This window comes from Protopterus annectens, chromosome 4.part1 (genome assembly GCF_019279795.1).
Source record: "Protopterus annectens isolate FY-2018-M chromosome 4.part1, PAN1.0, whole genome shotgun sequence".
In the NCBI taxonomy this organism is placed as follows: Eukaryota; Metazoa; Chordata; order Ceratodontiformes; family Protopteridae; genus Protopterus; species Protopterus annectens.
Window position 1 is genome coordinate 143,346,184 of NC_056734.1, and position 22,556 is coordinate 143,368,739.

The 22,556-nt window shown below is 37.6% G+C and overlaps 1 protein-coding gene across 2 annotated transcripts in view; it reads right to left on the reverse strand.

Moving 5' to 3' along the window:
- The window catches only part of LOC122800784 (collagen alpha-3(IV) chain-like), a 1,680,215-nt gene that overhangs the window by 346,364 nt on the left and 1,311,295 nt on the right, over positions 1 to 22,556 (reverse strand). For both annotated transcript variants that reach the window (XM_044070045.1, XM_044070046.1), the window contains exon 41: positions 6,888 to 6,938. In XM_044070045.1, coding sequence (XP_043925980.1) covers positions 6,888 to 6,938 — 51 coding nt within the window. The remainder of the gene's footprint in view (positions 1 to 6,887; positions 6,939 to 22,556) is intronic.

Here is a 22,556-nt window from a genome sequence, read left to right on the forward strand (position 1 = left end):
TGATCTAATAACATGTTTCAAGTGAAAACAAGTAAATAAATGGACACTGAATGTAATGTCAAGTTTTCCTTTAGCAAATAATTTTCACAGTGCAACATGATAAGCTTGTAGCTGAATGCAGCTGCATATCTAGTTCTCATGTGCTATCGTTTTTTCTTTCAGTGCTAAAAGATACTGTTTTCTGAAAGCATTTAAGTTGTTTTCTACATCTAGGAGAGAAATAAAGATAAGACAAAAACAAACAGCACTTTGTGTAAGTAGAAGCACAAACTGTACCATGTGTCTTAACCTAGATAACTTTAATTATAGATCAGTTAAAGTCTATGAGTGTAATCTTGGACAGTTGTTCCTATTAGGAGGGTTAAACTTCATTATTTGAAGATGTACATAGTTTTGTGTGTTTGTATTAAGTTAAAAAGTTATGGGGGTGTTTTGGGGGAGTGTTTTTATTTAAGGGTTTTCATTAAAACAAAAAAGTCTTGTAATATGTGACATAAGTTCAAATGGATATGACCAGAAGCAACAGTATGAAAGATTAACATGCCAGACATTAGTGTATGCATATAACACAGATGCTGAAACTAGACATTAAAAAGCTGTTATACATAACATATGGGAATAATAACTTCTTATCATAATGGCAACACTTTCCATATTGTCTTTGAAAGTGAATGGTCTCACACTTATATGCCAAAAAAGTAAGACTAGTGAAATGTATTATGAAATGCAGAATGCAAATGGCTATGCTACAGGAGACAAATTTGTGAAGAACTGTGCATATGAATTTGAAAAAGAAAGGATTTCAGGATTGTTATTCAGCAGGATATCTTGGACAAAAGAAAGGGGGAGTAATTTTATTAATTGCAAGAGGAGCACCAATAGTGATAGAAGACAGAAAAAAGATAACGGTAGATTTGTAGTAGTATGGGGCTACTGGCAAGGGAGGAAGATTACACTGGTGTGTATTTATATTCTGCTAAAACTGCTGCAGTGGTGCTTAAGAAAACTCAGGTTAAATAATCAACTTTCAGCAGGGAATATTACTTATAGGTGTGGACTGGAATTTGATCTGTAGGATCTCAGAAGGGACAATATAACAAAAGGTGGTGCATTTTTGAAGAAATTTATGAAAATACTTTTGGCATGGAAGATGTGAATTCAATAGCAGGAGCTCGAAGAGAATTTACATAATATTCTCCAAGGTACAAAAACTGGGCTAGGCTAGATAGAAACTATATTTTAAAGGAACATGTGCATTTTAATTTAAAGTTTTGATACACATTCAATAATTATTTCAGATCACATGCAAAATAAAAATGTAGTATAATGAAATAAAAATAAGAGACTGGCACTTCACCTACCTGTTAAACAGAGAAAAATTTAAGGAATGGATAGTGAACATTATTTGGGAGTTTTTAGGGAAGATAGAATTTTCTTCAGAAAATATAGCTAAGGAGTAGTATAAAATGAATGTGGAGTTTAAAAATAGGGTAAAAAATAAAAGACATATGGTTAAGAAGTAACAAGAATTATTTCGAGGGACAGGCAAGGGTTAATGTATTGCAGAATAAGGGGAATCTCATAGAGCAAGAAGAGGCACAACTGAAGAGTGCAAAATAGAAAATAAGGGACTACCTGGATAAGATGCACGAGTTTAGAAAAACTGTGCAACAGTTTTTTGACAATAACTCCATTACACAAAAGCTTTTAGCACAACCGGTTAGGCAACATAAAATATAAAGGGTTGTTGCCAAACTTAATGAGCCTGTAACAAGGAAAGTAACCAGAGATCCTGTAGAGGTATTAGAAATGTTTTAGAAATTATATGAAAATCTGTATAAAGCAGAGATGTGTGGAAATCAAGAAAAAGTACAAATAGAAATATTTATGGAAGAATTTAATATGCCAAGATTAGAGATAGATAGGGCTCATTTATTAACAGTTAGGATGGAAGGAGATGAGGTAACAATGGTGATGTATAATCAAACTACAGGAAAGTCTCCAGGAATAGATGGTATTCTTACAGAAAATTGGAAGCTAGGAGGTAATAAAGTGATAAATATCTGGAAGGTTTTGTTTAACAGTATTTTTAAAAGAGGGAAGCACCAACATCCTGGAAGAAAGGTGTGGTGGCTGCAATACATAAAGATGGAAAAGATCCATCATATCCAGTTTCATATAGGCTCATTTCAATTCTAAACCATGATTATAAAGTGTTATGTCTATAATGGCTAAAAGAATGGTAAGAGTGTTGCCAAAATTGATATGGATCAATTTAGTTTTGTGTTGGGGAGACAAACATTTGACATCATTAATAGAACAATGTTGATCAAGAGGGGAAGCAGAATGCAAGAAAAAACAACTTTTGTTGGTGGTTTTTGATGCAGAGAAAGCATTTGACAGAGTAAAATGGGATTTTATGAGTAGGGCAGTGGAAGCATTTACATTACCTGACACAATAATAAGGTTAATTAGGAGAACATATGAGTGATTGGAGCTGAAAGTGTGTGTGTGTGTGTGTGTGTGTGTGTGTGTGTGTGCGTGCGTGCGTGCGTGCGTGTGTGTGTGTGTGTGTGTGTGTGTGTGTGTGTGTGTGGGTCCTCTCTCTGGTAAGTTCTGGTTGAACAGAGGAACCAGGCAGGGGTATTCTAATTCCCCTTTATTTGTGCTATATTTAGAACCACTGGCAGAGAAAATAAGGAATGTAGAAATTCAAGTATATAATTTGTATGGTAGTCAAAAAAGGTTGGCTTTATTTGCTGGTGATATTATTATGTACCTGATAAAACCAAGAAAAGGACATTTCAGTGTTGCAGAACATTCTGAGACAGTTTCAAGTCTTTTTGGGATATAAAATTAATGAAGATAAAACAAAGGTTATAGCCATAAATCATGTATCCAAATGTGAATTGTTTCAGCAATACTCATATTTATGTGGACATGATAACATGAAGTATCTAGGAGTGTGGGTTAAAAAAGGATTCTGTTATGGCAGCTAAGGATATATGTGAAGAGTCTAAACAAATGATAAAACAACAACTGTGAAACTGGAAGCTCTGTTTTATGGATATGGATAGCAAGACACAAGCAGTAAAAATGTTTTAATCCCTTCAGTTTTATATACTGGTCAAGCATATTTTTATCAACCAAAGGAGAAGTTGTGGATAGCAATTAATAAAGAGCTGAAGGATTTTATCTGGGAGGGGAAGAGGGCAAGAGTCAAGCAGGATAAGCTGATATTTCCAATTGAACAAGATGGTTTGGGATTACCTGATGTGAAGGGATATTTCATAGCTGCACATTTAAGGCTCCTATACATAGCACAAGTAGAAAGCTATAATTCAAAGTGGAAAGGGATGATGATGAAATATGGGGGTTGTGGGGCTCAAGAAATAAGGAAAGACAGGGATTTTGGATGCAGACCTTTAAGGAGAATAACAAAAGCCATACAGAACATTATATTCATAAATAGCAGAAAGTATTATAAGAATGAAGCCAGCATGGGAATGGAGAAAGGAGATTCTACAAATAGGGATGACTCCAATTAATGGTACTGAGAATAAGCAAGAGGGGTCTGGAATATACTAGAGAAAGCTGGTAAAGGAACCAAGGTATTGGCAGCAAATAATTAGAGAGGGAAAGGTAATAGAATAAAAGGCCAAGAAATCATTTGGACTACAGGCTAGAGATTGAATTAACTAACAAGGATTGATATCAGAATATAAGCAAAGAGAAATAAGTAGGGGGATCCTAAGTGAACAACCAGTGCTGGCAGAGTTTTTAGTAGAGTATAGAATATCAGCTGTTACAAAAGGGATAATTAGTAGGGCATATAAAGTATTGCATGATAACTATAGGAATTAATCAGAGGAGATTAGAAAGGATTGGGAAGAGAGATTGGATTAGCAGTTCATGGAAGGATATATTTATGGCTCCCAAACATGCAACAAAATCTGGAAAACTAAGGATTGGAACTATTTTATAGGTATTTGTTTATCCCCAAGCAGACTCCAAAGAATTTTTCCTGAGGTAGATTGCAAATGTTTAAGATGTGATAGAGAAGAAAGAGATAATTGGAAACATATTTTTTGGACACTAATGAGTTTGCATATTTTAAAAATCCCTGCAGATTACTGTGTCAAATATATTGGCTAAACAAATTGGTGTAACTAAGGAAATGACTTTTTTAAGCTGTCATACAGAATCTGAATTACCTCAACATAGTAAGGCCTTGCTGAGTTTAATTCTAGTGGCTACCAAAAAAAGCAATTACTTGAAAATGGAAAGCAAAGTCTAAACCAACTGTATTAGAAGTAGTCAGTATATTAACAGAGATAAAGGAAGTGGAAGTGGGATTTTTAGAAAAAAGTAGGAGCAAATTACATAGGAAAAAAATGAGAATTGTGACAACAATGTATGCAGAATAATGTTTTTCAGGAGGAATGAGGTTTAAGGGAAGGCAGGAATTAAATGAGCCATGTATTGTTCAATTGGCAATGACTGTATAGAAGAATATATGTGATATATAATGTTTGCAACTGAAAATATATCAATATGGCTTGTTTTCATTTTTGTAAATGTATGATTGCCTCTGTAATAAGTGATAATTCAGTAAAGATATTTTTTGTTAAAAAAAAAAAAGATCCAGGGGAAGGCATTCCCAGTTAGATCTTTCAATGCCAAGTAGAATGAGCAGCTGAGATGAGACTATTAGGAGCTCCCAAAGTCAAATATACAGTATTGGCAGCAGCTGAAAAGCTACCAGGTTTAAAAGCACCACAGAAAATGAGTGAGTAAGAAAATGTAGTCAAATCCATACCAAATTGAGGCACTGATCACAGCAAAATGACTGTGATCAACTGCCCAGCACAAACATGGTGATGGCTGAGGGTGACCAATAGACACCAGGGATTACTCTTAAAGTGCCATAGTGACACCAATGGTAGTACAAGGATCAGGGGGTGGGAGGATGCAATGGACACCAGGGGTTACTCTTTAAAGTGCTGTAACAGAAAGCTATGACATGAGGATTGGGGGGTGGGTGTATGTACTAGACACCACAGATTACTCTTTAAGTGATGTAAGAGCATCAGCACTGTAATGGGCATCGAGGGGTATAGGCATGCACTAGACACCAATGATTACACTTTGAAGTACCATAATGGCACTGACATCATAACTGGAATTAAGGGAGGTGGGGAGAACACTGGACAACAGAGATGAGTCAGTAAAGTATCATACTGGCAACAACTACAGTATGGGGATCGGCAGGTGGGGGATACATTAGACCACCACAGCTTAATACATATGTGCCATCATGGCACTCAAATTATTACTGGTGTGGGAGGAACCATGGCAGGGCAGATAGGGTAGGGACAGTTACAGGGACTTTGGTGTGTGTGTCTGTGTGTGTGTGTGTGTGTGTGTGTGTGTGTGTGTGTGTGTGTGTGTGTGTGTGTGTGTGTGTGTGTGTGTGTTCATGTTTGTGTACTTATGAGAGTGAGAGAGTGATTGGGGGAATGCCAGAAGCTTCTGTACATGAGCAGCAGCTTTTTACCACTACATGTAGATCAGCAAAGATTTGCACACTGTGGTGCTAAATGTGATTAGAGACATGCAAATTAGCCTCTAATGAGGTCTTATCTCATCATGACTAACATGTCTCTGAATTGCAGATGGGAACATCATGAGAAAAGGGCCTTGTGCTTGGTAATTTATTGAATTCCTGGAGAAATTTGTTTAAAAATGTGATAAACTATTTTTATCAGAAATGTATGAATGATAACTGTGCCTCAAAACTATAAATTCTTAAACACATTCCTTTTTTTATTCCATGGCACACTTAACTGATGATCTTTAAAAAAAGCATCTGAATAAATAGAACCTCTGACTTCAGATTTTGTGCCATCCAGTACCTGGTATTAGGCACAATGTAGGGGAATGAGAGTCCACAACTACATTATGGAATTTAGCATGCATGAATGTTGGGCCACACAGATTTTGGATCACTGGCTTAACATAGGTGAAATCCAATGTACTTGTTCTACATATCTCTCAGAGATAATTAAAGCATGCATAGTTAGCCAATGGAAATTTCCAGAATGTACAGACAAGCTGGTTTCTAAATAGACTTGAATTCTTATGGCACTTTCTTCATTTTAATGACAGAGTGTTAAGGTGGTACTACCAAAACACACTCTAAAGTCCTTAAGACATTGAAGGCATTGGGGTATCTAAAACGTGCCTAGTAAGCTACTTATCTGAACCTAATTTACAAATGTGATGGTTATCTATCATTCTTTCATCTCTAGATCACTGCAACAGGATGTTACCCTATTCTGCATTCAGATAGTTCATGCATTACACAAATAACCTCTATTATTTACAAATAAATTGCTTTGCTTTGTATGTCATTTATGAAAATTGTGAAGGATGAATGTGTAAGGAGTACAACCCCCCCCCCCACACACACACAACAAGGGGGTTGTGTGTGGATTTGTGTGTGTGTGTGGGGGGGGGGGTTGTCTCCCAGGAGACACAAAAAAAATTATTATGTGTGAAAACAAGTGTTAGCCTTTGCTGTTACACGTGTGTAATTGTGCTTATTTTTTCAGAGTTTCAGGAAGAAATGCATTGCAGAGTGTTGAACATCCAGCAGGGTATCAAAATTCCTGTACCCACACTACTGTACTGCGTATGAAATGACATATCCAATTTTTTGAGTAATAAAAGTTTATGCATTTCAAAAAGCAAATTAATTACTATACAGGTACATTCCCTGCACACAGACAACCTATGCCCGCATTTTAACAGTTGTACAATGCTGAGTACCTCATTGTTAAAAAATCTATTCTGGCAAGTTTTATTTTATTTTTGTATAACATTACCTTTCTGACCAGGTTCACCTCTTTGACCAGGAAATGCTGGATTTGAAATGCCTGCAGAAATAAACATGGTTTGTTTTATTTGCAGCATTAAAAGAATGCCTTTATTTATTTTTTTTAGTTTGCATCTTCAGACATGTTTTCACATTAAACAATATTCAAATAACAACTGTCATTAAAAGTTCCATATCATCAACCACAAGAAAAGAAATGTATATAGACATATTCAGCTGAAGACATAAAGTAAATTCAGCTGTGCAGACAAGATAGGCAGCTGAGCACTACCACTTGGTGTGGAGAAAGGAACAGAGAAAGTAGGAATCATGCAACCTGCAGAAGCTTGCTTAATCAAAACTTACCCTGGGATTCAGAAATGCTACCTCCAATGGTAAGCCCTTTTTACTTCTAGCAGTAGCCATTTACTATTCAGAGACAGACCTATTACAGTGCTTCTAATCAAGGAGGTGCACATACCTCTCAACCTCTTAGAACAAGAAATTTGTACAAAGCCATAAATAATGGGAGGACAAAGGCCCAAAAATAGAGCAAATTTTAAATGTTGCTGTTACAGTCTTAGAAAATTGAAAGTATAACAAGTTTTTGCATTAGCATGAGTTTTATGAAGGGTATGAAGTCTGAAACTCAAACATATTTTATCACTTTCTGACTTCAGTCCTTAATGATTTGTCTGCAAACTCAACTTATGAGAAATGAATCAAAAATAAAAGGTAAAAATCTGGCCATTCTGTGAAAACCTAGACAGGTGAGAGGTATGGAGGTACAGGACCCCAGCGGTCTGTCTCTCTTGCTTACTGCTAATATAAATAAAGAATTCTGGGGAACAGGAATATACTAATGAATCATGTGCTCTCCCCTGGAAATGCCTGTGTAAGTGATTTATGTAATTCACAAAACTGCTCAGCTATGTAAATCACCAGCACAAGCGAAATTAATTAACATGGGCAAAAGTTCACATTCACCCATTACTTTCAATAGCAGAGATTACATTAGAGGTAAGTGCCAGGGATTTTAGCAGACAGATAGTAGAGGTGTGTGTGTGTGTGTGTGTGTGTGTGTGTGTGTGTGTGTGTGTGTGTGTGTGTATGTTTGAACCTGTGCACTGTGGATGAGGGGGCTGTGCCAATGCAATGCATGGGCCTGCACTGTTGATTATACAACAAAGTGCTTCTTACTGCTTGTGATAATCACTGTGTGATTCAGAGATATACAAACTAGCTGATTTCTGTGATTGTGTTAATGAGACCTTTTTGACAAAGCCTGAACTGTTGTGGCTGACTTGTTTCTGAATTCTGCTCTTAACTGGGATCAGATTGGTCCGTGCCTTCAAGTATTAGTGAATGGAATGGTAGAAATACACTGTAAGGTGGTACAAGGGGAATGTCTCCCTCAATTATATGCATGGGAGACTTTATCTGCACAAAGCCCCTAAAGAATAATCACCAAAAGCTTGTTTTCATGTTGGACGAGTCAGACTCATTTAACCCATGTTGTTCAGCAATGCCAGCACTGGAAAATGAAGTCATTTATCCAGGGAAAATAATCTAATATTAAATACACAGAAAAAACAAAATCTGAGGGTGACAATTTGAGTCATTCAGCAGGGAGAAATGGAACAAAGGTCTTTTCTTTTATGTTAATGCTGCAAAGACAGTACAGTTGCATAAGTTCCACTTAACTGTAACAGTAGATGTTTGTAGACCGCATTTCCTCACTGTTATATGGGTAGTAGTAGCCTGCTACCCTCTATCTGGTAGTCTGTCAAAGCTCTGAACTCCTTCTACTGTCTGTCTGTCTGTCTGTGAGGGTAAAGAACAAATCACTTGGCAGGACCAGGTCAGCCCTTAACACTCACATATAGGACTCTTTCAGTTTTCTAGAGTACAACAGGAAGAGCAGATGAAACACATGCATTCAAGCACCTGCTGTTCCATACACACACACACACACACACACACACACACACACACACACACACACACACACACACACACACACACACACCAACAACAACAATACCTGCTAAACAAAAACAACAAACTATGTACACCCAGCAAAACTGGATGAAAGTTATTTCCAGTAAAGCAACGTGATCCATGAACACCTACTGTTTCATGTAAAGTGGAATTTAAGCAGCTGTACCATGTTCAACAAGCACACTGCCTTACTGGCATATGGGTAGATTCCCAAAGCTTACTCAACCTGGGAGGAAGAAGGACAAGGATCCAGGAGCCTGGAGAATGGTCAAAAGGCTGCTCTGGATCTAGAAAAGGTAAGGAGATTGCACTGTTTCATAAAAGTATGGGCAGAGGACCCAGGTGCTATTTCTATAATACTTCTAGAGACCACCCCTTTCCAATATACCACTGGAGAGGAAAGGCCCTGATGGAATATGCTTTTACCTTGCCTGGATCCATCTTGTCATGGTGGGTGTAACAAATAGCAATACCAGAGGACAATAAATGTATAATGGCTTGATTAGAGATAGGTTGACCTTTCTTTGCTCCATAGAAGGAAATAAAAAGCCTTTTGGCCTCCTGAAAAGGCTTTATTGTGTCACGGTAGTACCTGAGCTAGCAATACATATCCCAGGTATTAAGTATATGGTCTTTTATTCTAGGTTTGGAAAGAACAGAGGGAGATTAATGGACTGATTGAGAGCAAACTCTGAAAAAACTTTAGGCGTGAAAGAAGGATTAATGCACACCACAACCCTGTCCTTGTAGAAAATAAGGTTAGGGTGTTCCACTATGAGACCTTGCATTTGAAACACACACCTTGCAGATGTCACAGCAATAAGCAATACGGTTTCCATGTAAAGAACTTAAGATCAGTATGAGCTGCTGGATTAAAAGGTGGTAATGTCAATTTTTTGAGAACATAGTTGAGATCCCACAAAGGAAGAATTTGCTTCTGAGGGGGTTTTATATGCAACACTCTTTTCAAGAACTGTTTTACCAAAAGAGAAAAAGAATAAAGGGGGTCCATATGCAGACAAGCAGAGATGGTCACTAAATGTATCTTAATGGATGCATACAATAAGCCATCCTGCAGTAGCTCACACAAATATTTCAAGATCATAGGGATAGTAACCACAATGGACCCCCTGTTTCCATTTAGGCACCACTTAGAAAATCTCATCTATTTATAAACATAAGATTTTTCAGTAGCAGTTTTTTCTGGTTCTTTTAACACCTGCTGCACATTCTCATACAATAACAGCCAAAAGGAGTCAAAACTGAATCATCCTGGCTGTCAATTGAAACTTATCCAAATTGGGGTGCACCAGTCACCCCTGAGACTGTGTGAGCAGATCCACAGTGAGAGGATGTTTGTGACAGTTGTTTTTGGCCAATACCATTAAAATGGAGAACTAAGATTGCCTGGGACAATAGGGTGTCACCACAATGATCTTTGGCATTTCTCTCTGAACTTTGAGAAGCACCTTCTGAATCAGTAGAAAGGGTGGAAATGCATATAGGAACATTCCCATCCAAGGGAATGAGAATGTGCCTGTTTTTCAAGCATGGTTGCAAGGTTATCTGGGATTGCATCTCTCTTGTTGTCTGTTTTGAAAGAAGGTGAACAGATCTACTTGAGGTGTTCTCCACATCTTGACTAGATCCTGGAATGCCACTGCTTTCAGCTTCCACTTCTGTAGGTCTGCTCAGGATCTGCTTAGTCTGTCTGCCACAACTTTTTGCTCTGATGGGATGTATGAAATGTGAAGAGTCAAAGGATACTGAGAAGCCAGCTCCCAGGTCATCACTGCCAATCAGCACAAAGAGTAAGATCTTGTACCCCCTTGCTTGTTGAGATATCATATCACTGTTGTGTTGCCTGTAATCACCAGGAGAGGACCCAGAGTCGATAAGTAATGAAAAACCTTCAAAGTGTGACTCACCATCAACATCTCCTTGATACTGATTTGTTGTCATGCATCCTTGAGCCACCAAGTGGATTGCACTTGCTTCCCCATTAACACAGCTTCCCATGCAAAGTGAGACAACTCTGTTTGGACAGATTGTATAGGCATAGGAGGGGAAAAGAGAAGTTTGGAATTGACACTCAGCCATTCTTTCCACCACTGTAACTCTTATCTGATGAAAGGAAGCATGGGTAACTGGGTTTCCAGGGAATGGAGGTGCTGGGTCCAACACATTTGACATAACACTGAATTTTTCTCATGGTCAGTGGTATCATAAGAATCATAGATGCCATCAGTCATTCTCAGGTGAAGGTGACATTCCCCTTAACAGACTTCCATAAACACCATTTGGTAAGACAGGATCTTGTCTTTGGGCAGAAAATCCATTCTTTCATTGGAGTCGATTAGATACCCTAGAAAGACAAGTCTTTGCAAGGGTATTAGGCTTAACTTCAGGAAGTTCACCTTGAACCCTAGGAGGGAAGGTACAGCCAAAACCTTTTCTAACAAATCCAAACACCTTGATGCAGACCCTGCACAAATCAGCAAGTTGTCCAAGTAAGGAAAACTGTGGATGCCCAAAGTCCAACAATGGACCACTAGTGAGGCAAAACATTTTGTAAAAGCTTGAGGTTCAGTGGATAGCTCAAAGGGCAATACACAAAACTGAAAGTGAGATCCAAAAACAACAAATCTGAGATACTTCTAGGGGTGATGAGCAATGGGGATATGATGATAGGCATCTTTAAGTCCAAGGTTACAACAACTCCATGTTCAGCAGAAGAGAGAATCCCTGTCTGAATGGTGAGCATCTTGAACTTGGGAACCTGGATGAAGGTGTTAGGGAAGGAAAGGAAAGGAAACTTCCAACACTGGTCTCCACAAAAGTTCTTTTTTGGGACCCAGGAAAATTCAAGAATAAAAACCCTTCATTCTCTCTCTCTCTATTTGAAGTAGGCACCATTTCCTTCCTGTGGAATAGAAGGGAATAACAAAGACTGATCCAGCGGATGAGCAGGAACATCCCCCCCGAATGGAGGAGGGTGACCCTTCCATTGCTAGCTGTGACCCCTGCCCACAATGTTGTAAACCCATTTGTCAGAAACCTCTGATGACCATGTTCCCTTGTTGAGAGGCATTTTAGAGACATACAACCTGATGGGGCAGGGCCTGGAAAAGATGAATATCTCATTTCAGTATAGTCATAAAGTGAGGGGTATTCTTTTGGGGGATAAACCCTCTTGTTAGGCTTGGCAGATCTCTTGTGCTGCCATTTCCTTTTATTGCCTTGGTTCTTGTTAGCTGGGGGCTTCTGTTTAAGAGGTGTCTGAAAATTATCCTTCTTAAAGGAGGAGAACTTTGGAATATCATACATTTTCTACACATATTACATCAATTTATCTCTGTCATCCCATTGTTTAAGGATCTGATTAGCTGTTGTGCCAAACACACAATCAGACTGAATAGGAGCATTCAAAGTCTTATTTTTTAACTCGTCAGAGAAATTCTGACTGTGTAGCCTAGCATACCTCCTCAACACCTCAGTGAAAGGTGCATTTCTAGAAATAATGTCAGCCTCCTCCAAGGCACTCTTTAATGCATGTTTTGACACCTGAGAAATATTGTAAACAATTTCCTTGACACAGAGTTCTTGCTGAACAGACAATGATGCAGCAAACTCTTCAAACTATATATGCAACTCAGTACAGACTTTCACATAAAATAGTGATAGTTAAGAAATTTTAAAAGCACCAGCTTCTTTCCCTGAGATTCTAGCCACTTGTCTAGTTTATCTTGTGGGACCAGATTTGAAGAAGGCGCAGTCTTTTTTATTTATTTATTTACATTTGTTGACCGGGCTAGTCTAACTGGATACATGTACATTTTCAGTAGAGGCCCAGGGAGAAAAGCTCCAGGCATAGACAGAAAACTTATTATACAATATTAATATAAAAAAAATTAAGCTATAATCAAATACAGACAATAACAATATTTGAATATTTGAGAGAGAAGAAAAAAAATATTGAGTGCAGAGTTATTTAGTGGGGAATGAACTAAGATCACATACAGAAAAATAAACAATATTTGACAGGGAAAAAACACAAAGAGTAATACATTTTAAAAAAATTATAAAAATTATTAGAAATGGTAATTAGGTATAGAGACGCAGGCTCCACAGACAAAGGGGCTTGGTGAACTGGCATATCAAAGGATACTCTAAATTTCCTAAACACTTGTTTTAGGGAAAGCCTAAATAAACAGAGGAGAATTACAAGCTTTCTTGAAAACATCATCCAATGCTGAGATCACTGGAGGAAGGGATTTGAGGACCAGTACCTCATCGTCCAAAATATCATAAACTCTGCCAGATTCAGGGGCAGCAGAAGACTGATCCCAATTAAATACATCCCTAAATCTACCCACCATATGGGAAAACGGAAACATCTGTTTTGGCTCCTGTTCCTGTTTGTCATCAGAGGAAACCAACAGATATGAATCAGACAGATCAGAACCCTCAGATACATGATCCCCATCAAAATCAGGATCCTTAGATGAATGATGAAGGTGGTAGCATCAGCATTACTAATAACAAGGGAACACACACTGCAATCAACTGCCTTAACAATGGTTCTATACACAGCCATCATTTCAGGAGAGAATCCAGACAGGGACTGCTGCCCCATCACCTGATGGGTTTTCTGTCTCTTTTTAACATGCACTTCATAGGTTGGAGAATCCCCAGAGGGAGATGTATCACCCCTAGAAATGGACTCTGCACCCCTGACATGTGCACCTAAAGAGTTTAGTTCTCATATACCTGAACCAGGCAATTGGATAGCTGCCAGAGGATGTGTCTGACCCTCATGTCATACACAGTTGTGGTACCAACACCACACCAGGAAACATGGCAGGGTAAAAGAAGACACGTGGTCTGATAGCCTTCCCGTGGCCATAGACTGAGCCATTTTTTTTTCTTATTTTTATGTTTTTTAGGTGCAGCTGGGGTATGTAGTGGTGGTGGTGGTGGTGGTGGGGGTTACAGTACCTGAGTCCATTAGGACAGGGTGGAAAAAATAGCCAGGTAAGAACCAACTACTGGTGAAACAATACTTCACTAAGGTACATGACAGTAATCTCAGTAGTCCAATACTAAGTACAACTACATATCAAAAAATAAAAAAAATGGCTAATTTCAGCCCATATAAATAAAATAGCCTAAATAGGCCTTAGACAAAGAATAGAACACAAACTTAAATATCAAGTTTAAATGTGCAAAACAAATTTTTGAAGTGAATTGAAAATAACAGTTCATTCTGCAGAATTTAAAAGGAAATTTAACGTTTTCTTCCGAATCTGGAAGACTAAATATATACAATCATATTTACAGCATTAATATTTGTGGATGGAAAGGAGGTGGTTATGGCATTTTGGGTTATAGCTGTAATTATTCTGGGTTTGCATGGGTGAGTAATTGTGAATTAAGGTATGATTATATAACAACTCATAATTACTTAAAGCTCTTTAAACCCCAGAGAAACTAGCAATCAACTTACTATACACAGGTTTGTCCACCTACCCGTTTTTTTTTATTCTGGACTATCTTGAATTCAAACTGATTGTCCAGCAGTCCAGAAAACACTGTTCAAACTCTAGTTTTGACAGATTTACTATGCTTTTCTTACAGAAAGCATGATAAATTGGCAGATTGACTATGCTCTTCTGTTAAAAAAAAACACAGCAAGTCAAGATAAGGGGATATTCTGTCTCCCTCTGACTTGACTATGATGTCAGATAATGAGTGGAAAGTGGGCAGGGAGAGGGGGAAAAGATGGGTGGAGTTAGGGGAAGGTGTGACCTTGGCCTGGTTTTGGACAAAATGTAAGGTGGCAACCTTAAATATACACAGTAAAATCTTATACTGTAATAGAGAATAAAATATTGTAAATATATGTTTTCAAGAAACAAACAAATCAGCAATCTATACAGTTCAACCACTGATAGAAAAAAGCAGAGGGCAGAGTTAAAAAAATAACAAGGACTTATCTGAGCTCTGAAGATGAAATAGCTCATTAGCACCTATGTGATATGGAATCGCACACCTCAGCAACCTACACATATCTTTGCATTCCAGAGCATTTTCTAAAAAGTCAACTTAAAAAGCAAAATATAAACAAATTTAAATGTTTTTGTGAACAATAGAAGCTATTAAAACTGCATAAATAGAAATGTTATCAGTAAGAGGTATTCTTTTCAGCAATAATAGTCATTGCATTCATAGTCTTTACATAAATACGATAATATGTTATAATGCACACAAATCCAAATTATATTTTAAAAATTATATTTGTACTAAACTTTCACAAAGAAAATGTAATATACTGGAAACTGTATAACCTGGACATATATTGTTAGAACATTTTTGTTTACCAGACATAAGCTTTCACATAACAACTAGAAATTCCTCTTAATTGTATAATTAACAATATAAATAACTCTGAATATCTAAGAAACACAAGATGACTAGTCAGCAGCTTGGCTGCCAACCACAACCTTCTAGTGCTCCATAAAATAAATCCAAATGATGTTTAGAACTTTACATCCAACTTTATTAAAAAAAAGTTAAAATAAGCAACTTTGTCCCATATATGAACAGGACTTCTTCAGAATAAACTTTCCTAACATTCAGTAGTTTAAATAACCCTCCAAAATGGTGGTCGTCACATGATCCTTAAGAAACCGTGGCCATGTGGTCATTAAAAAAACTTTCCTTCCAGCATTTAAAGTGACAAGTAACCAATATTCGCCAGTGTACTACAACCAAAGTGCATTGTTTAATAATACACATTATGTAGTATAATAAATATATGTTGAGATAATATTGTAAAAGTTTTTTAAAACCTATCCCGTCTCATAAATTAAATATAATAAAATAGTAAACATGCATAAAAATGCTTAAAAGAACCATTTATGATGTTTTAAAATTGCAAGCATGACTCCCCGAAAAGATCAAACATGCTAGCTTCATAAAGCTTTTAATTTCAATAAACATTATTAAACAGAGCAATGTTCATTTAAATCAAGTCTACATAGGGCATTTCTCCATAACAACCCTATATGTAATTGCAACCACCCTACTTAACCCCTCCCTCTCTCTATACCCACTTTACCACTAAGTCTAATCTATAAGACCTTTCCTATATCTATAACTTACTATATCTATCTGCTCTCCCTTCTACACCTTACCTCTAGATCACTACATCTCTCCTCTACTACTTTCTTCTTCTGCACAATCTCTTCCTCCAATCTGAGGCCCCTTGTACATACACATTTCTCTCTTTTTTTTTGTTTTTTACTCCTGCACTAGTTTCATCCTCAGATCTGAGGCCTCCTGCACATACACAATTTCTGCTTCTAGCCACTAATCTAATAATACCATATTATTTTCAGATGATTACCTATAACCTTAATTCCCTTACTGCATCCCTCTTGGATTTATTATCATTGTTTTTTCCATTTATTTATTTATTTATTTTACATTTGTTGACCAGGAGAGTCCAACTGGATTACAAGTCCATTTTCAATGAAGGCCCAGGGAGAAAAGCTCCAAGAGAACAATTTTTTAGAAAACATAGTTTTAAGGACAGACTTTTGACATACAATTTCCATAGAAGAGACTTTGACATACATATTAAGTAACAGATAGGATACATTTGTTCTCTATAATATAATATTAAATTTTAGAAGATATTCCTAAGTTTAGGATTCCTGTGATAGATTTACTATCAGAGTAAAAGCAGAGAGATGTAGAATAAGGCTCCGAGAGAGAGCAGATGATGCTCACTATAGTTGAGAAGGATAACAAATTGATTCACTATATGTCTTCGCCTGGTTTAAGATGAGAAGGATAAATTGATTTACAATATGTCTTCTCCTGATTTTAGTTGCTTATGGAGAGCCCAACATTGCTGGGGTAGTTTTCCCTAACTCCTGGAGAGATTGGATGAGTAGTAGATTGACAGTCCTAACTGGGTACAGTACTATGATTGGTTGGCTTAGCAGAGTTACTTAAGTTAGGTGAAGTGTTCTAATGAGATATTAGCCAGGGGGATACAGGAGCACAGTCGATTATTCAAAAAGTGAGTTTTAACAAGTTTCTTGAACTGTGATGGCGATTTGTTGTCAGTTATGTGGGCAGGAAGGGAGTTCCAGGTTTTTGCTATACAGTGGCTCTTGACAGACTTACCAGCGTCATTGTTATATTTGGTTACTTTGAGGAGGTTTTGTGTGCTAGACCTCAAGGGCCTGGTGGTTGTATAGGGTTGCAAAAGATTTTGTAGGGCTGGGGTATTTTCAGAGTTATGTATTATTTTGTGGGCTAGTGATAGTTGATTGAGTTGAAGTAGTAGTGGTAGTTCTAGCCAACTGATTTTTTTTTAGGCATTCACAGTGATGTGTTCTGATGGGAGAGGTTGTAGCAAATTTGGCTATCTTATTATAACAACTGCCAAGTTTGTTTAGGTCAGATTTGTGGAGATTTGTAAGCACGGGGGAGGCATTAAGTAGGGTGGATAGTAGGTGAGTCCTCGCTATTGTAGTTTTGGAGTGGTCAGTGAGGAATTTTTTATTGCGATCCAGTAGGCCAAGTTTTTTATGTACTTTTTTTTGGTTATAGAAATATGTAGGTCAAATCTAAGGTGATTATCTATTTCAACCCCTAAGAGTTTTGCATGATTTGTAGGGGTGATTGTGGTCTTGTTAAATGAGGAGATGAAAGAATCAGTGGGAGGTGTGGCTCTGTAGGAACTAAAGAGTACTAGCTTTGTTTTACTTGGGTTCAGTATGAGCCTTTGGTTTGTAATCCAAATTTCTGCTGAGGAAAAGCATTCTTGTGTTAGGGAGTGAAGGATGTCAATTGATTTGGCTGTGCATATTATGGTGGTATCATCTGCATATTGCACTATTAAGGCTTTAGGAATACTGTTTGGGAGCTGATTGGTGAAGAGGGTAAAAAGAAGTGGCCCCAGGATGGAGCCTTGGGGTAGCCCTAGGGAGACTGGTAGGGAGGGGGAGAGTTAGTTTTGCCACATAACAGCTTGTTTCCTTCCCTCTAGGTAGTTTTTGAACCAGGAGATGGCAGGGGTGGTAAGGTTTAGAGTTGCTAGTGAAAGAAGGAGTTTATTCTGGTTAACCATATCGAATGCTTTGGACAAGTCAAGGAAGGTGGCAGATACAAAGTGTCTGTTGTTTCTGTGAGTATTGACAATGTTGGTGAATTCTGTTAGTGTGATGGAGGTGCTATGGAAGGGTCTAAAGCCATGTTGTTATGTTGCTATTAGATTATTTTCTAGGAGATATTTCATTAGTTGCTTGTGTATTACCCTCTCTAAAATTTTAGATAAAGGGGGTAGTATGGCTATAGGGTGGTAGTTCCTCCTTTATGTAGAGGGATGATATGTGATACTTTCCATAGCTTGGGTACTATACACTCAGAGATGGATCTGTGAATTAGGATGGAGACAGGATATGATATGGCTTCTGCAGCCAGGTGAAGGTATTCAGTGGGTAATTTATCTGTGGCTAGAGATGTTGGTTTGAGCTTGCTGAGTAGTTTTTCAATGGATTTGGTTGGTTCTGGGTGGAAGCTGAACTTGGGGCAATTGTTAGTTGGGAGTGGAGGGGTGGATTTGCAGGGGTGGGGATGTTGTCATAGGGTTGGTTGTTTGCAAGGGTCTGGATGGTTTCTGTAAAGTATTTATTAAATTGAGTGGGGATGTCTTCTTGGTTGTTATCTATTTTTGGGGTTGGGGTAGCTGTTTTACCTGGTTGTAGAATGGTGTTAATTGCAGCCCAAAATTTTTGTGGGTTGTTCCTGTGCTTATCCTGAATTGTGGTAATGAGATGTTTTGTCCGTTTTGGTGAATTTTTTGACTTTGTTATGTAGTTCAATGTATATTTGTTTGTTCAATTGGGATTTACTGTTGAGGTAGTTGGTCCAGGCCTTGTTTCTTTTTTTTGAGGAGGGATTTTGGTTCTGGGGTTAACCAGGGGGCGTATTTTGTTTTAATTCTTGTTGTTCTGGAGGGGGCATGATGGTTAAGGGTCTTTAAGAAGGTAGTATTGAAATACAGTACAGCTCCATCAAGAGGTAGGTTTTTTAGGGGGGTCCAGTTGCACATTTTAGGTCGTTTATAAAGTTGGAGCAGTTAAAGTGTTTTTTGTTTCTAATTAGACACATAGATATTTGGGTCAGTTGTGGTGATTTTGATCTGAGTAAGAATGTGGCTTGGTGATCATTCAGGGTGTCTGGTAGACACCCTGCTAGGGATATCAGTGATGGGTGGGATATGAGTATCCACTCTAGAGTGGATTGGTGTTTGGTTCTCGTTTGTTTTTGTGAGGGAAGTGATGAGTTGGGTTAGGCCATGTAGGTTAATATGGGAGAGTGGGTTATGACTGGAATAGTTTTTCCAGTCAGTATTAAAGTCTCCTAATACTATGCTTTCCTGGGGGAGGGAGTTAGATATCCATTCTAGGAGTTTTTCTGTAATGGGGATACTGTTGCCTGGAGGGATGTAGCATCTTATGATGTTGATGTGTTTACTATCATTAAGTTTTAGTTTTGTTAGTGTGAGTTCAACTTTATCGAGGACTGGGGTTGTTATGTCTACTTTCTCAAGGATGAGGTGAGATTTATACACTATAGCAGCACCCCCTCTTTTTTATCTATTATATCATTACAAATTATATTGTAACCTGGTGGAGTGATTTCATTATTGTGGTTGCCTGGTTTAAGCCAAGTCTCTGTTAGTATGACTATCTCAGGTTGATAAAAGGAGAGCAGTGCATGAAAGTCGTGGACTTTGTTTAGTATACTTCTGACATTTAAATTTAAAATGAGGAGCATGGATTTGTCATGGTGGATTAGGGTATCATTCAGGTTGAGGTTTGGGGCTCCTAGATTTTGTGGGCCTGGGTTTGGGTGTATATCACTGCAGCTAATGAGTTGGATTTTGAGGTAAAAATAGAGTTTGAGTAGTTTGTTTAGGGTCTTAAAGTTCTGTATAGTTGTTTGGGACTGTTTACAACCTTATTATTATACTTTGGGAAGTTGTTTGGGAAGTTTACAACTTTATTACACTTTTGTATATAGCTATGTTTAATTCCATTGAGTATTCTGTATTATTGCAAACTTGTCTCTACTTGTATGTCTGTTTGGGGCTTTCCCCCTTGGGTCTCCACTGAAAAAGGGTAAATTCTTATCCAGCTGGACCAACCCCGTTAACAAATGCAAAATAAAGTAAATAATAACAAATAAAAAAATGTAGTTGCCACAATAGTTCCCTGGCTTCAAGTCTCAGGGCCCATGGTCCCCCTATCACTAGATTTAACCTGTTCCAAAATACTAGATTGGCTTGATTAAATGGGTGCTTGAGAAAAACTGTAACATACTGAAAAGTTATGATGACACAGTGGACATTACAAATGCATCTAAAATGTGCCTTTGAACTACCATTTTTTCCTAAACAGTTGTTTGTGCATCCAAGTCTCTTGATGAGGTTTTGTGTCACTTAGCAAACACACATGACTGAGTGCTTTTCTGCAGTATAATCAGAAAATCATCTATATTCTTAGTAACAGTTCATGTCCCAGACTGTCTGTGCCAATAACGATGTAAGTGCAAGACACAGCCTTACTAGCATATGGTTATTAGTGCCCTGCTACCCTCCATCTGGCAGTCTGCTAAAGCTCAAAACTCCTACTGCTTGTCTGTGGATGTGAAGTATCAATCAGCTGCCAGAATCAGGGTAATCCTTCATAGCCACAGTCAGAAACTCTTCAGTTTTTTCAGTGGCATTGGAAGAGAGGGATTTCTGAAAAGACCGCTTATTTCATTCAAGCCAAAAGCACATTTTTGTTTATTTCTAGTTCACACCTATAGCTCCTTATGGCGTCCAGATGTTTTTGGGCCTGGCATCTTTAATTATGTGACGTGACAACTAATAATAAGCAGTATTAGAACGGACAAGGAGTAATTAACAAAGTGACACAATCATTGTTAATCTATGATGTTCTGCAGTACAGATATTAATCATTGTGTGTCACTTATTATTCATATTTTCATATTTATGATTGTATTTTCATAACTGAGAACCCTATATGTTGTTGAGGAATATGGTGTGATATGCCTGGGTGGGAGACAGGAAAACTCATCATTAGTGTCCATTTAGATCACCCTATACTTGAGCTAGTTTTTGTTAGTAATTATTCAATATTTCCATATGTACGTAATACTTCAAAAAACAAATGACTTACAGACTGTGGCGTGACATCAGGTGAAACCTTAGATGTCGCTGAAGAAAACTATACCATTTAAAAGAGCCATTTATAAATTTAAAATTAAGGCCTAGGCAGTCACTAATGTGTTTGGTTAGAGCATTACTATTTTTGTTCGTTTTAATATCATAAATATGTTCATACATATGCTCTTTTAGGGTGTGCTCAGTTTTACCTATATAAAATGAATTGCATAAGTGGCAGAGACCCACATATAGCACCCCTTTAAATGTACAATTAAATTTATCTTTCTTTTTAAATTTTTTGCCCATTTATTACAAATTCTTCACCTACTAAGACATATCGACAGTAACTGCAAAGACAGCATTTCTTCATGTCTTTTACTACTGTAGAATCAGTGTGTGTTTTAAAGGGTCTCTCCAAAATGCTTTTCATGCTAGCTCCTTATTGGTGTACTATAATTGGTCTCTCCCCCAAGTTTTTCATAAGTGTCGCATTGCGGGTGTGGGTGCATAACCCCACAACTACTTTTGGTTTTATATTGTTAGCTTTCAGTAAAATGAGATTCATAAATACCAAAGCAAAGTAGGTGGGGGGCTATGCCCCCCCAACACCCACCAATGTGTGGGTCTGTGCTCCCCACCCCCCAACTATATATATATATATATATATATATATATATATATATATATATATATGTATATACTAACTCCAGGATTGCTCTACAGTGGGGAAAATGGCATATACATTTTATTTGCCTAACAGTACTTACATTCAGTGAAATGTGATTCAGTGAAATGAGTTTTCAATTATGTGAGCTTTCAGCGATTTTTTGAGGCTGTATTGAAATTCAGTGAAATGTATTTTCAGTGAATCAAAGTAGACCCATATATATATATATATATATATATATATATATATATATATATATATATATATATCAATATATGGTTCCCTATCAGAAGCCTGAAACACTATAAGCCTGAAAATCAAAATCCTGAAAACTGTAGACTGAAAGTTCAAAATCCTGAAAGCCCAAAATCCTGAAACTCAAAATCCTGAAAACACAAAATGGACATACTGACGTCATTGTGGCTTTGCTATTGTTAGCCCTGTGGTGTTGGGTCATGCATTGGGTTCAGGTAAGTGTGCGGTTGGTTTTATGTTAGGGTTAGGGGCGGTTTAAGTGAGTTAGGGTTAGGCAGGTTAGGCATGTATGCAATAGTGACAAATATTGGGGTTAGCGGTTTAAGTGAGTTAGGGTTAGGTGCGGTCAGGTGAGTGTCACGATAGTGACGGACCTTAGGGTTAGGGTCAGGGTCAGGGTCAGTTGGTAGATATTAGTGTCTTTATAGTGACATATTAGCATTATTTGTGTTTTCAGGATTTTGAGTTTCAGGATTTTGGGCTTTCAGGATTTTGAACTTTCA